Genomic DNA, 15,232 nt, shown 5'->3' with positions numbered 1-15,232 from the left:
CAAGTCAATTTTAATATTATACGAATATCTCTATAACTTTTCTAATGTCCCAAAACAGGGGACATTACAAAGATGTGCCCACCATAATTTTCATGTATCATTTGAAAAACAATGGGTACAAATTATCGAATTCAACTTGTGTTATCTGTTTCAGAGAAGGGAAAGTGTTGCTTTAACATGAAGGAGCTCTCGAAATTTGTACACGGAACTTTCATTCTGGACATATCAGAAAAGATATAATGAATGGAAGTATTGGCTATTAGACAAAGCATCATGGGAGAGTAAAAATTTCATGGTATCACATCCATCTCTGCCATGGTTTGAGAGCAAAGCATATCAAGGAGGCAGGACTTGTAATAAACCTTTATTAATACTGTCAAAGTTATTATATATAAACAAGTGTGCCTATGGCATGTTTACTTGTGTATTGTTGGATTGTCATATATATATATATATATTTATATTTATAGGTTAATAATGCATCACATTCTACTCTATTTTTATCACCATTCTTTCTATTTTATTACTTCTCTTTTGTAATTTATTGCACTTTCTAAGTCCCATTGACCTATTCTGTTTTCTCATGGACATCATTATGATATATATATTAATAATGCATCACATTCTACTCTATTTTTATCACCAGTCTTTCTATTTTATTACTTCTGTTTTGTAATTTATTGCACTTTCTAAGTGCCATTGACCTATTCTATTTTCTCATGGACATCATTATGATAATTTCTTTCTTTTTTCTTGTACATTTAAGACATGTGACTTACTATTTACCCACCCACATCCATAATCAAGTTTGCAAGTAAATAAGCACATTACGAATCGATTCTCTTGACTTGGAGGACCATTGACTTTGGATGTTAGGGACACGATGTCACATGCTGTGCCTGCTCGATGAAGATGCATTTCCGTGTTTTCTCAGTATTTGAGTTTTGAATATCTTTACGGTAGATGTTCTAAAGATTAAATTCATATGAAAATCCCTGCCCGATTAACTGAGTCTTCTATTGATACATTTCACAATTGGTATTGTTGACAATTCTAGAAAGAATGGTTGTTATAATTGCGTTATGAATTTGTTTTTTTAAAACTAAAGGTTTCTAATAAAAACTATTGTCATTGTTAAGTTTAAATTTGTTTTCATGGAGAACTTTTGGAGTGCTGTCTCAAAGAGCGAATTATTTTACAGATTTCTATTCCAAAGAAATGCTTCTTTTTAAGTGCTTTTGAGATGTCAAAATCTACAAGATTCTTGGTCATTAAGAGTCATTTCTGAATTTTCTGATTTGTAAGGCCACAAATAATTTCCCTAGTCTAGTCTTTTTGAATTAGATGTATAGTTTCATTTTATGTATCTAATCCAATACTAGTATGTGATGGCAGAAGTGCCATGCTCAAGGGAGGTGCCTTCCATGCAAGTAAATGGTGAGTGCTTTAGTTCCAACTTCCTTTTTCTTTAATTTACTTTTACAAATATATTTTTTAAAGTGTTTTACCATTCATTTTGTCAGTTTCCATTATAGATGAAATCAGTATTTTAAGGTGAATTTGAATATTGATTCAATAAACTACTACAATTTAAAGTCTACAATACCTACCAGTTTTATTCAACTCACACTATACAAGCAAAATCACAGAAGTTGGCTTGAACAATTTCAGTAGTAAGTAGGAATCAAGTTATCATTTGCCCCCTTTTATTTTAATTAATCACTTATTTGTGATTGTTTACAATATTTTGCTTGTTTCAAATTTCAATAATGCAATTTATTCAAGATAAATAAATAGCAAGGTTGAATGGGGATGGGGGGTTCTTGGGTGCTTAGGGTACGGGTATGGGCATTTTTCAAAATAGGGGACGGGGGTATGTCAATTTGTTTAATATAATTTAATATTTATAGAAAATCTGAAAGTTTGAGTCATGCCCATGGTTTTTCAAAACAAAAAGAGTGATAAAGTTTGCAGATGTAATGAATTGTTTTCAGTTTCAGATTTGCAATATGTTTGCAATAATAACCGATGCTAAATATTTAGAAACCGATGTTAAATATTTAGATACATAACAGAGAAGACACACTTAAAACCTGAACAAGAAGATCATTAATTGTAGAACAATGACATATGCAAATGATAAACTTCTAAGTTGAACAGTGGTATAGTTTACTGTTAAATCAGTATTGTATCAAAGTCTCAAGTTGATTATGTGTTGAATTAAGCTTGATAAATAACGAGCTGATACACAAACAAAAAACTGAAACAAAAATTTGAAATCTTAATCAAGGCCTTCAGCTATGATGCTTTCCACCGAGGACTTGGAACTCGGGTACATGTACCTAGTTCTTGGGTATGTGGGTACGCATACCCATGCAACCTAGATAAATAACAACTTACTAGTGAAGGTCTACGCTAAAAACAGTTTTCTTACACACAATGTTGAAACAATTATTGATATTCGATGTTATACAAAGGTGATAAGATAAGATAAATTTATTAATGTCCACCAAGATACCGCCAAAGTGGTCAAAGGGACTGTCGAGAACAACAAAAGCGGTTCGCCCACAAGAAGGACACCTAATGGCAACTGAAGAAAGAAAGCAACAACTGAAACAAAAACAAAGAGAGGGGTCTAAAAGAAACCCTGCCAAACACCACTATTGATTTTGAATTACTATAAATAATTTCAAAACTAAAGTATAGGCGATAGAACTATCAAAACCCTAGGTCACTTGGGAGTGATCTCAAAAGAGGAAGACCATTGTTTATGAAAACCTGCCCAGGGCTTCACAAATTCGGGACAAGGGTTAAGGCCAAGATGGCACTTGGTGCCACATGCTAAGTGAAGCCGTTTGAAGAAGGAAGTAATGAGCTGATAGGGTTGAGGCATCACACGATGTTGTTGTTGGAGTGAATGGTCTTGGAGCCTAATGGTTTCTTGAAGATAAAGGAGAAGGTGTTGTTGGTTTGTATATTTGAAGGTGGAAAGCAGTTGTGCCTTCTTGAAGAGATAGTAGAACCTCTCTTTGATCTCATAGCATATAGGGCGATGGAAGATGAAGTGCTTCTCCGACTTAAGCTTGTTTTTCCCATAGGGTTGTGTTCAGAACATAGTAGAATGCAATTAAAATGTAACAGTCCACATATGTAGAATGTATGAAGAACTTACCCACACACACACACACATATACATACATTGATCACATAATTACAATGTACATCTAGAACAACCGCAACAATGTTACTATACCAGCATAACCACATAATCCTTTCTTGAAGATAAGTACAATGCTATATATAAGGGTGTTGACAAGTTGCGAATGCCAACCATTGACCCCTTGACAACAACTAACAACTGCTAATGATCCTGACATCAACAACCCCCCCCCCCCCCCCAAAAAAAAAAAAGAAGGTTGTCTTCGAACGACATACAACAAAATGGGGAATACGACTACACACAAAATAAATCAAGGATTTAGGGCCTAGTCAGCGTCCTTGATTAGAAAGGCACAAGTGTTGCTAATGTTTCCAACAACTCCCTCAACTGTTGGAACTGCTCAACTTGGCATTGTGGATCCCACTTGTATAGCAACCATCTTTCCCAAATGGTCCTCACTATAAACACTACCTCTTAACTTCCTTGTGTTTCTTATTAGTCACCTATAGTGTTGTAAGAAGGCAAGTCTCCATTGCTGCTCACTACAAGTCATCCTCAACAGTCAAAACATCACACAAGTTCTTTACCACAACACCTTGTAGCCAATGCAAGCAGGTGCTGCACTACTTGATTTGCCCTCCCATTGGCTAGTTCATGTACCGATGCCACCATCCTATGTGCACCTACCTCCATATTCTCTTAAAACTACTCGATAGTGTCCAACTCATCGTGTCTCAGTTACTGCGTGTTGAATGTGCACACGAGCCTTTCCCTTAGACTCTTCTCCCAATACAATCATGCCCAAGTGTAACTCCCTCAGAAGGGCACTCCCTTCATCCAAATCAATAATATCAATGTCATGTTGTAGCAACTATGTTGGCAATTGTGGTGAAAGTAGTGTAGGTCCATTAGGTGCCATGGGATTACCTTGATAGCAGTTCAACCAAGAATTCATGGCCGCCTCCGAGGTCTCTAAACTACCTCATCTATTGGCATCTCTTGAGTGTTTGTTGGCTATTCCATAGCCTCAACTGTTGGCTTCTCAACGACCTCAACTATTGTCTGCTCCATAACCTCAATTGCCAGCTCCATGAGCTCAATTTCTCTATTTGTACTAGGAGGTGTCAGGGCGGGTGGCATTTGCAACTGTCCAAACCTAGCATAGGTGTGGCTTCCATTGTCAAACTTGAAGTAGTAGGTGGAACCAATTGACTACCTACATGGTGTTGGGCTATACCAAAGATAACGCACATATGTACTAGGTCCACGAGCTTAACTATTAGCTCCATTGGTTTAATTGCTCTATTCATACTACCTCATCTATTGGCATCTCGTGCATGTTTGTTGGCTACTCCATAGCCTCAACTATTGGCTGCTCAATGACCTCAACTATTGTCTACTCCACAACCTCAATTGCTAGCTCCATGAGTTCAATTGCTCTATTCGTATTAGGAGTTGTCAGGGTGGGTGGCATTCGCAACTATCCAGACCCTAGTACATGTGGGTGAAACTAACTAACTACTACCATTGAGTAAGGTAGGACTGAAGATAACTCTTATACCTACTAATACAAGTCCACCCGATGGTATTACACTACCCAAAGGCAGGACACCACCTGGTTGTGTAGGGGTACTTGATGGCACAACAAAACCCAATTGTGGGGTACCCAATAGTGCTACTCCTGCAATACCCTTAGCTCCTTTTTGTCCAATGGATCTCCCTCAGTATGACCACTCCCTCCACTCATCTCTCCATGTGGAAAGCATTGTTTCCTCCAATGACCTTGGAAGAGGTATCATCAAACTCCTCTATTGGTGGTGCTTTCCTCAACTTAGTTTTAGTCTTTGATGAAACTACCTAGTGCCTATGCTTCTTGGTGGGTTGAGCATCATCAGAAACTATATGTGCATCTATTAAAATATGAGCGACTAGGAAGGTTGCTCATGACTCAGTGACTGCAACTGGCCATACTAGTTGGGAGGTGCCTGCATCTGCACAACACCCAAGAAAAGCTGATAGCATGAGAAGGCATGTAGAAGGTTTTGCGTTGTAATGTCAAAAACTTGTGAATCTGCTCTGATAGCATGCACGCCAAATTGTACACAATGCCATTAATCAAAGCATGCAATGGTACTGCACCATTCGAAGCTCAGCTAGCTATTGTCAGTCGGCTCTTCATGACGTAAAACAAACATTTCCACTCCCTAGGTGCAATAAATGATTTCTTTATGTGCTATTTGCTTGCATGTGCCACATGCTTCCACTCAGTTAGTGTCACATCCCCTTGGCAGACTTCACTAAAGTTATATGCTGCTAACTCTATATTTCATGCTGTATATTTTGCTAGTGTATATACTTTAAGTCTTTAAGTTCATATAATTCATTGTAACCTTTCCTTCACACATCTAGTAGGTGAATGACATCAATGACAATACTTCATCACTAATTTGCAAAAATTAGGGCTCCATCATGCCCCATAATTTAATTAAAGATGACGATTGTTTTCCATTTGCTTTGATATTTTCACTTGTCAAGATTATTGCAAGCGTCTATTGTGTAACGTCCCCATTTGTTGTCAGCATCAGAATTTCAGGGATTAACCTGATATTGGATCCTCATAGGCTAATGAGGATGGTTCGAGGGTCTTTTGAGGATTGATTCATCTCCAACATTGAGGGATTTATGGATTTGGCCTTCATTCAATATCATTTGGACTTCATTTGCCATACTTACTATGTATAGTAAGTCAGGAGTAATAGAGATGGACCCTTTCTATTTTTAGAAAGTGCATTTGGTCACATGGGGAATTATGAGGAGAGATTCTTATTTTAGACAGCATGGCAACCAAACAAGTATTTCAAGAGATATTAAAGTTCAAGTGACTTAAGTGATTTATTTAAATATTTTAATGTTATTATAAAGTGATAAAGTAACTTATAATAATAAAGTCACTCTAATATTATAAAGTGCAAATATAAAGTTACTTTATGACAAAAGTAACTTAAGTGACTAAAAGACGAAATAGTCTTTTATCCCACATTGCTAAGTTGTTCGTACCTCTCCTCATTTCAAAGTTATAAAGGAAAGCATTTGCATTGGGATTGTTGTTAGCCGACTGGATGGTTCCGGCGGTGTTTCTGTAGCCGATGGAATGATTGTCGTCGGTGTTTTGTATTTTGTAGCCGACGGGTAAATAGTTTGTAGCGGATATAATGTTTGTGGCCGACGAACTCCTTCGGGAAGGTTCGGCGGATAGTATTTATATCCTGTCTGGGATCATTGTAAAGAAATATCATCTTCTATCATTAATCTTATCAAGCATAATGTATGTTTAGCATATGCGAATATAATTCTGCTATTCTGTTCCATTGTCTGTATGCGTTGATTTCTTTACCAGTACGGTAAACATTTGGCGCCGTTGTCCGATGGACCTGGTACGCAGGCAGGCGGATGGAAATTAAATGCCGAATCTGTTGAATAAAAATAAGAACACGGTGAAGGATAAAGATGAGATTCGCGTAGCTCAAGCTAATTTAATTCTGGCACAGCAGGCAGAGCGCCGAAGGAGATTCCAGAAGATTGCCGACGGAAACCGAAGCGCGGAGGAATTGCTGGAGGAGACTCGACAGCGGGTGGAGTTGGTGGAAGAAGCACAGGACGCATTGTCGAAATTGTGTTCGCCGAGGGAAGAGAATTCAGAGGGAAGAGCATCAACTCACATGGCTCGGAGTGTTGAGGGAGCATGAGCGTGGAGTGACCTTTTCGTCCGGGATACACTTTCGCGGGAGACAACTTCAGAAGATCCTCTTCTTCACCAAGGTTCGCAAATGTTGAGACCTCCGGTGTGGGAGTTCAGACCTCCGGTGTGGGAGTTCAGACCACCGGTGTGGGAGTGCAGACCTCCGGTGTAGGAGTTCAGACTGTCGGTGTGGGAGTGCAGACCTCCGGTGTGGGAGTTCAAACCTCTGGTGTGGGAGTGCAGACCACCGGTGCGGGAGTGCAAACCTTTGGTGTTGGAGTAAACAGCGCCAGTGTTGCAGGACAGAGCGACGCCTGTTTACAGAAACCAATTGTGATGGCGGGATCAAAAGAGAAACTGCCGAAGTTCAATGGCGATGGTACGAATGATCCCATTCGACATTGCAAAACATGTGAAACGATTTGGAAGGCAAATGGGATAATTGATGAAGACCACTGGATGAGGCAATTTCCGGCCACCCTACGAGGCGTAGCAATTGATTGGTTCACTGATACAGATCCACAAAAGCTAAACAGTTGGGATAACATTAAAAAGGAGTTTCTGGCAGAATTTAAATTGCTGTGGGATGATAATGAAATTGTAGCAAAGATCTTCGATACTAAGCAAGGGAAGAACGAAACTGTCCGCGTTTATGCCAGGAAATTAAAAGACTTGATAAACAAAATGAAAAGTAAGCCGGCAGACAGACTTCAGAAAAGATGGTTCGTGGAAGGCCTACGCTCGAGGTTGCGCAGGAAAATGAAACTGTGCCACCGTCGTCATACACGGAAGCTTATGACAAAGCATTGGACCTTGAAAGTGAGCAGAAAACAAAGAAGAAGAAGAACACTAGCTCATCTGATTCTGATGACAACGAGCCTGTTGGAGAAGATAGCAGCGACGATGAAGGCAGTAGCAAGAAGGTCCGCGCTTTACAGAAGGACATGATCCGCATGATGAAGGAGTTTAAAAACATGCAAAAGGAGCCAAAAGGCAGTGAGCTATGGTGCACGGAGTGTAAGACCAATGGTCATACTAAAGGATCGTGTCCAAAGAACCAATTTTGTGACATTTGTTAGATCATGGGCCATTCGACAAAAGAGTGCCCCTTTAACATGAAGACAAGAGGATCTTCGTAGGTGCTTCTTACATAGGAGGCTTCCCCGTCGGGCAGTAGCGGAAATACGAATAGTGCAGGTGCCACATCCAGAGGGTACAGGAATAATAACAGAGGGCAAAATAACAACAATGCGAATAATAACAATAATAATGGGAGCCGAAGTCAAACACAGTATGATGCAAACGGATGACCGATCGTTCAATGCTGAGCATGTAATTTGTGGGGTCATATTGTGCGGGATTGTACACCGGCAAACACACCGAAATTATTATGCAGATGGTGTGGACCCAGTGATCATGAAGATTCCAAGTGTCCAAAGTCTGTAGTAAACTCAATCACTGTCGGCACGGATGTAGAGGAGGTTCTGAAAATTACACGGAGGCAAGTGGAGGAAAAGAGAAAATTGGGGGAAGCGCAAGCGGAAATTGCAAAGGCATCGTCGACAGGGACATCTCAGTTGAAGGACATCATTGACACCTTGGTAAGAAACTTCGCAGAACAAAACATTGTACGACAGATCTTACAAATGAAGATATCAGTTAAGATAAGTAACCTCCTTCTCACAATGCCCCAGTTACGGACGGCCATTCTGAATCATACACCGTTTTCGAAAGCAACGGAGGACACAAGAAGGGACAGTAGGGAAGTGATGACAACAGACCCAATGCTGCTGGCACTCACATCCGGACGGCATCCGGTGGTCGTCGAGATGGGGATTTTGGGAAACGTTCTGACAGACACAATTGTCGATGGAGGGTCCGATGTGAATGTGTTGCCGGAGGATACTTGGAAGAAGTTGGGAAAGCCGACGCTGTGGCCACCTACATTCCAGTTGCTCACGGCGGACCAGCGCGGGATCAAACCGTTAGGAACCTTGAGGGCGCAACCAGTAACCATTGGTACGCAACCATTTTTATTGGATTTCATAGTCATTCCATTGAAAAGAAAAGGATATGATGCTATTTTGGGACGGGATTGGTGGGTGCAAGCAAAAGTAAAACATGATTGGAAACGAAATACCCTATCAATGGAGCATGGAGGCAAAAGATTCATAATTGACCTGCACACACAAATGGTAGGTGAGGAGGCAGCATCGTCAGACTTAAGAAGGTGAAGGCGACAGTGATGACGAAAGAGATGATGACGAAGGAAGGAGGAGAATGGAATCGGACGAAGAAGGAATATTGAGACTAGACAGAGGATCGAATGACGACGACTTAGACTCGGTGAATGACCTTTACCATTGGCAAATAGAAGACTACGAACTCTTTCCGAGTTGTACTATGCTAAGGGTCGACAAAGGTGAGAAAAAGGAGAAAAATGAGTGTCCGGAGGAATACAGAGAAGCAGATGACGCAAAAGAGGTTACGGCTAAAGAAGGGAAGGACATATAATACAGACCCAGAAAAAAGAAAGTTCCCACCATTCAGTACATGGTGAATGGACCGCACAGGAGGAAAAGAACGCATCGCACCATAAAATTACTTGAAGGGTACCGACAGCAAGGAAATAAGCCAGATGCACGACGTCCGCAAGCACAGTGGGTGACGGAGGTAACACAGAATAGACATAAGGCGTGACATGACAAACTCAGTAGGTTTCAGCCAGGGCAGTTGGTACTCAAGTACGACGGTCGGGATGAAATCAAACAGGAAAGGTTTAAGGCAAGATGGGTTGGACCATATCAGACCCGGGAGGTTGGCGACAATTGGGTGATAAAATTGGAGACATTGGACGAGCAAGAGGTGCTTCCGGTAGTCAACGGATTTAAATTGCAAATATATAGTACCAGGAAGACTCCATCGCTGTCACAGAATGGTCAACTGACTCCGTCGTCGTTGCAAAATGGTGACGCCTAGAGGCAAAATTGAGGTGCTATTTTTCTATTTTACTTTATTTTTGTTTAAAAATAAAAAAAATGAATTTTTTTTTTTTGAAAAAAATATAAACAAAAAAAAAAAAAGAAAGCCTCCACGGGAGATGCCCCGCGGGCACTTGGCTGCGGGAGGTGTTCCGCGAACCTCTTCTGTGGGAGGTGCTCCGTGGGCACCTGTCCGGAGGTCCTCTTTCCACGGGTTATTCATGCCGTTTTCAAGCTCGGAAGCTCGTGTTCGATTCCCTCCTTTAACTCAGTGCTGCACTCTTAGTTCAATGCGGGTTGCAGGGAGGAAATTCAAAGGAATAGATTGTTTGATTGTTTTCACTACCAGAGGAATTGCTTGAGTTTCTCATTTGCGGAGGTCGGATTCAAGATTCCTCCTGTGGTTATCTGCTTGTCGGAGGTTGGAGGTCCGTGGGAAAGGTGTGCTTGGTTACGGCATAATTTTGTTGGCCTCTTTTGCGGGGTAACGGGCGGAGAAAACTAAAAAAAAAAAAAAAAAAAAGCGATGACAGAATCAAATTTTTTCAGAATGAGTTACAGATGATGCCAAAGGAAAGGGGATGCATTAGGGGTTGCCAGAAAGAGTGTAGAATTGGCAGAAAATGACAGAAATGGTGTGTTCCATGCATTTATGTGTGGGTTGCAAAGTGCTGATTTGGTCTTGGCGGCGAGGGCGCTGCCCTTCGACCCCGCTAGGGGTGTTGCTCCCTGGACACCTAGTCGTGGCGAATATCAGTCGTGGGAGTCTGACTAGTTGAGAAGAGTTGAAGTTGCTATAGGCATGGACTGTTTGTGTACCAGAGGCACTCGGAGTAGGTGTTGGTTGGCAGGCTCTCTTGGTGGATGTGTAGAGAGCTCAGGAGGAGCTAATCATCCAGTTGGAGGCAGTGCAGCGACACTTGGCTCAGGGTATTGAGGAATTGAAAACAGAGAAAGCAGCACAGTTGGCTATCAAGGTCAGCTTCATTGAGGAGGCAGAGTGTTGTGTTAGTAGAGGCTACAGGCACGGGACGAAGTGACAGTGATGTGTCAGAAGCAGGTTTATCTGGTTGTAATTAGTCCGTTAATGTATTTTGTTTGTTAATTTGTTTCAGATATTTTGTAGTTGTCGTTCGGAGACTTTTCTTTTTTGGGGGGGATGGTGTCAGCCGACTAGATGGTTCCGGTGGTGTTTCTGTAGACGACGGAATGATTGTCGTCAGTGTATTGTATTTTGTAGCTGACGGGTAAATAGTTTGTAGTGGATATAATGTTTGTGGCCGACGGACTCCTTCGGGAAGGTTTGGTGGATAGTATTTATGTCCCGTCTGGGATCATTGTAAAGGATTATCATCTTCTATTATTAATCTTATCAAGCATAATGAATGTCTGGCATATGCGAATATAATTCTGCTATCTGTTCCATTGTCTGTATGCGTTGATTTCTTTACCAGTACGGTAAACAATTGTTACAATGAAAATATATTATTATGCAAACAAAAGGTTGCTGAAACGTGACTGGTTCCTCTTGAGAACGAAACTCCTTGAAATGTGTGAGAAGTTGGATGTAGCCCTAACAAGTGAAAGTTATGATCAGAAACAGGTTAGTGAAATCAGACTTCGGTCAGTTCCAGTTTTCAAAGTAAAGACTTCTAGCATTTCTGGCATTTGGGAGTGATATTTATACAGAGAAAGGTAACCACCTGCTACTTTCATTTACATTGGAATACCAAGAGTTAGCTGACTTCAGTTGGAAATTCCTAAGACGTTAAGGAGCCCCAACCAGTACTGTATCAGTATGGGTCTGCATGTGCTTATACAACTGCTATGCCAGTCCATATGGGAGCATAACGATCAGCAGCAGTAAGTGGACATTCTCCTCCAGCATGATTTCGTAGGGTTGAGAATAGGAGGCACAGGATAACATCTTTAGAAATGTTCGTTTACTGTTGTCTGTAGACAGTGTACCCGAGCTGAAGATTGGATGGTATATGGTTACAAGTGCAGTCAAGCCTCTAGCAATAGTATTCAGAAGTCACGGAGCTCTACAGGAAGGATAGGTCTGCCGTTAATAGAAGTGTGGACGAGACAAGAAAATCAGGAAGGAAATCCGCAAGCAGCAGGTCCCTCACTCATACAGCTCAGGTTCATTTATCGTGTTGATTTATTTTGGTATTACTGCAGTTTTACACTTGTTGTATGCTCCATAATTGGTTGTGAGTAGTGGCATGTTGTTGGGTATATGCACATAATTAGATGTAATGCAAGGAGTTTAATATATATCAGATTTATCTTGTGAGTTTCCTGTGATTTCTTTAATTCATATGGTCAACATTCACCAGCTCCACTCTCCTCCCTAATTAGCATTTGATCAGCTTTTACCTTGCCATCTGGGCCTGAATATTCCTTGGATCTCTGCTAGTAATCAGTAAAGTATTGTTACAGTAGTATCAGCATTTATAATCTGGGTTACACGCCAACTGTTTGTCAAAATTCACCTAGATACTACAGTTGTGCATTATATACTGTGATGTGTTATGAAAGATCATCTAAACATATAAACCATAAGATTTCAGAAACAGAAGTTTGCTGAGTGAGGAGGTATTTTGTAGATTTGTAGCACTTGTTGTGATTGTTTCTTCTGCTGTTCTGTAAGAGAAAAATGTTCAATTTCAGGTTTAGAATAGAGATTTTCTTGTTGCTTGAAGACGGGATGCAAAGTGTTGGTAAAATGAATTTCAAAGATAAGCGAATATTTCAGAATGCTATACTCATACAAGTGTTTGACAGAATGCCTATGCTATGAACTTGAAATTTGTGGTTTAATATTGGCTCAGTTCTAGTCAGGGTTATTACAGTGGTATCAGAGCTGTGTATTCTGCCAGCCTGTGTGGTTTTTTGAAAATTGTTAATCAGAGACTCTAATCGGAGATTTCATCAGAAATATTTTTACAAAGGTTTATTCTAAATGGTTATAAGTTGTATTCTTTTGGTGGTGGAAGAGTATTTCTTTGTTAGAAATAAAGTGAAGCACTTTGTTCAGAACCTAGTTTCTTGCCATCTTGTAGGAAAGTTATTTTATTTTCAGTTTGGCTATTCCATTTGGAGCGACCAGCACTTTAGTTTTTTATTTTTATTTTTATAATTCCCTAGGGACAAACATAGGAGGATTGGTAGTTCTAGAAGCTAGTGGAGTAATGACAAATTTAGCACGAAAATGAATGCTTTGCAGGAGAGTATGGAAAAACTTAAGCTTCATCAACAGAGGATGACGGAGAGCTTGTCAGATCCAAAGATAGTTGAGAGGACAACGAAGTATATAGTTTCTGCTTTGAGAAGGCCGACATCGAGGTTGCAGGGAAGGAAGCTTCAGTTTTCTTTGAAAGGTGTCCATGATGCAGATGTACTTGCATTTAGTGCGACACCTGCTAGTCCTATCTGCAGTATTGATGGTGGACCCATTTTACAGAGACGAGTAGATGTGTCAGTACCCTTGGTGGATAGCGGCACTAAGCTTTAGCACGTTGAGGCCCCTAGAGTTGTTGCAGTTAGTGCAGAGAAAGTTGATGTAGTTGTTACTACTGATACTTCAGGCTCCCTTGAGGAGATAATTATTATCGGAGATTTGTATGGGAGTTGACATAGTGTTGCTCCAGTGTAGGAGGTAGTTGCTTCTTCAGGTGGAACCGATGCATGTATGGAGTCACCCAGCTATGACGTCGGTGATTTGGGTGTTAGAATTGAGTCAGTAGATGTGGGTTCATGCTCCAATGTTATTGTTTCATAGCCTGGCATAGAGTCATGTGTGCAGAGTTAGGTGACAACAATTGAGGCTCTATTAGGTGTTGGAGATGCAAACAATATGGACACCTTTGGTGATTTGTTGGATGATGCTATGAGTTCAATCAGGTATGATACCCCTTGCCAGATATTCTGTGATGACTCTGAGGAGGTTGTGGATGAGTCCTAAGATCGATGTTTACAGGATCTTACTATTGAGGTGGAAGATGAGACATGTGGGGAGATTGATATTGCGAGGGCTTCTATTTCTTCAGAGGGGTTGTTTGAGGTACATAGTAGTTGTATCTCGGATACAGAGTTGTGCGAGGAAAATAGCACATTATGAGTGATCTTGTGGTGGATAGTCCTAATTCAGCTTCCTATCACACTGCAGTTAGTGTGATACAAAGCTTGCATAGGAGTCAAGGGTTATAGATGCATCATGTGACTTATCAGCCAAAGGTGAGTGATAGTGACATTTCTTCATCTTTTGATCATTATGATGCTATTTGTCATATTCTAGCTACAGCTGGTTTGGGTGCTCCTGTGTTAGATGAGCACAGTGATAGTAGTCTTTCCCTAACAGAGGTTCATGCACTTCAAGAGGCTGTTAGGATCTTGAAGCATAGTTACTCTTAGTTAGTTGATGATAGAGATTACCTTTTGGAGTAGGGTAGCACTTGCTATGAGACGTTGTTAGGGAAAGAGGAGGAGGTGGTTGAGCTCACCTGGGAGCCATAGTCATAGTTGGATGGTGGACTCTCTTCAATATACTCAGTTGGCTCTTCAGTAGCCATAGTCACAGTTGGATGAGGTTACCATGAAGTTAGAACGAGTATAGTCAACACCATCCCTAGACCCTATTCGGTTACATATTGCGGTTGGTGGTGAGTTTGCTTCTACAGTTGAGGATGAGGGACGTGATGATGTGGTGAGCACATTCGTCCAAGATATGAATGTAGTATGTACAAAGGAGGTGAGAGCATCAGTGCAGACGAGATCTCATGGTGATTTGCTTCCTTCTATTGGAAGTGAATCTATTTCTTCTTTTCATACAGCTGGTAGCATTGGACAGTTGGCATTGTCACATTTTCAGAGAGATCAGCTGTGGATTGTAGGGGAGCAGATTGATGCTTCTACATATAATTTCTACTGTACTCAGTCATTCATGGAGTATTTGCTTGAGAGATTGGATTTGCGAGAGGTTTCATACAGTATATCTGAGGGTGCTCTCATTCAGGGCTCTTGTGCTATTCGATGAATGGTGAAGAAGATTGTAGAGACCTTGTCTACAATGCTTCCCAATAGGGATTTTGTGGTTGGGCTTGCTAAGAGGGTTGCCCAGGATCCTGCCAGACCAACAGTTCAGAGTCAGAGATTGGAGCCATCTTCTGATTTCTAGTTTGATGATGATGAGCCGTTGACAGAGATTGGGAGTTTTTATTGGCATTACATTGTGAGGAGTGCTCATCACTTTTCTTTTGACCCACAGGTAGAGGACTTGGTGTCTAGCATTATAGATGGTGATAGAAGGTTTGGTATTCATTACACCTGCAAAGGGCATACTTCTCC

The 15,232-nt window shown here is 40.8% G+C and overlaps 1 protein-coding gene across 2 annotated transcripts in view; it reads left to right on the top strand.

The window, feature by feature from the left end:
• The window catches only part of LOC149579403 (HIT-type Zinc finger family protein), a 168,253-nt gene that overhangs the window by 102,556 nt on the left and 50,465 nt on the right, over positions 1–15,232 (top strand). For both annotated transcript variants that reach the window (XM_089832511.1, XM_089832517.1), the window contains one exon: positions 1,396–1,437. In XM_089832511.1, coding sequence (XP_089688637.1) covers positions 1,396–1,437 — 42 coding nt within the window. The remainder of the gene's footprint in view (positions 1–1,395; positions 1,438–15,232) is intronic.

This window comes from Cupressus sempervirens, chromosome 1, assembly GCF_028749045.1.
Source record: "Cupressus sempervirens isolate cs-2001-9-10 chromosome 1, ASM2874904v1, whole genome shotgun sequence".
Lineage (NCBI taxonomy): Eukaryota > Viridiplantae > Streptophyta > Pinopsida > Cupressales > Cupressaceae > Cupressus > Cupressus sempervirens.
This window is presented reverse-complemented; position numbering and strand designations above follow the sequence as displayed.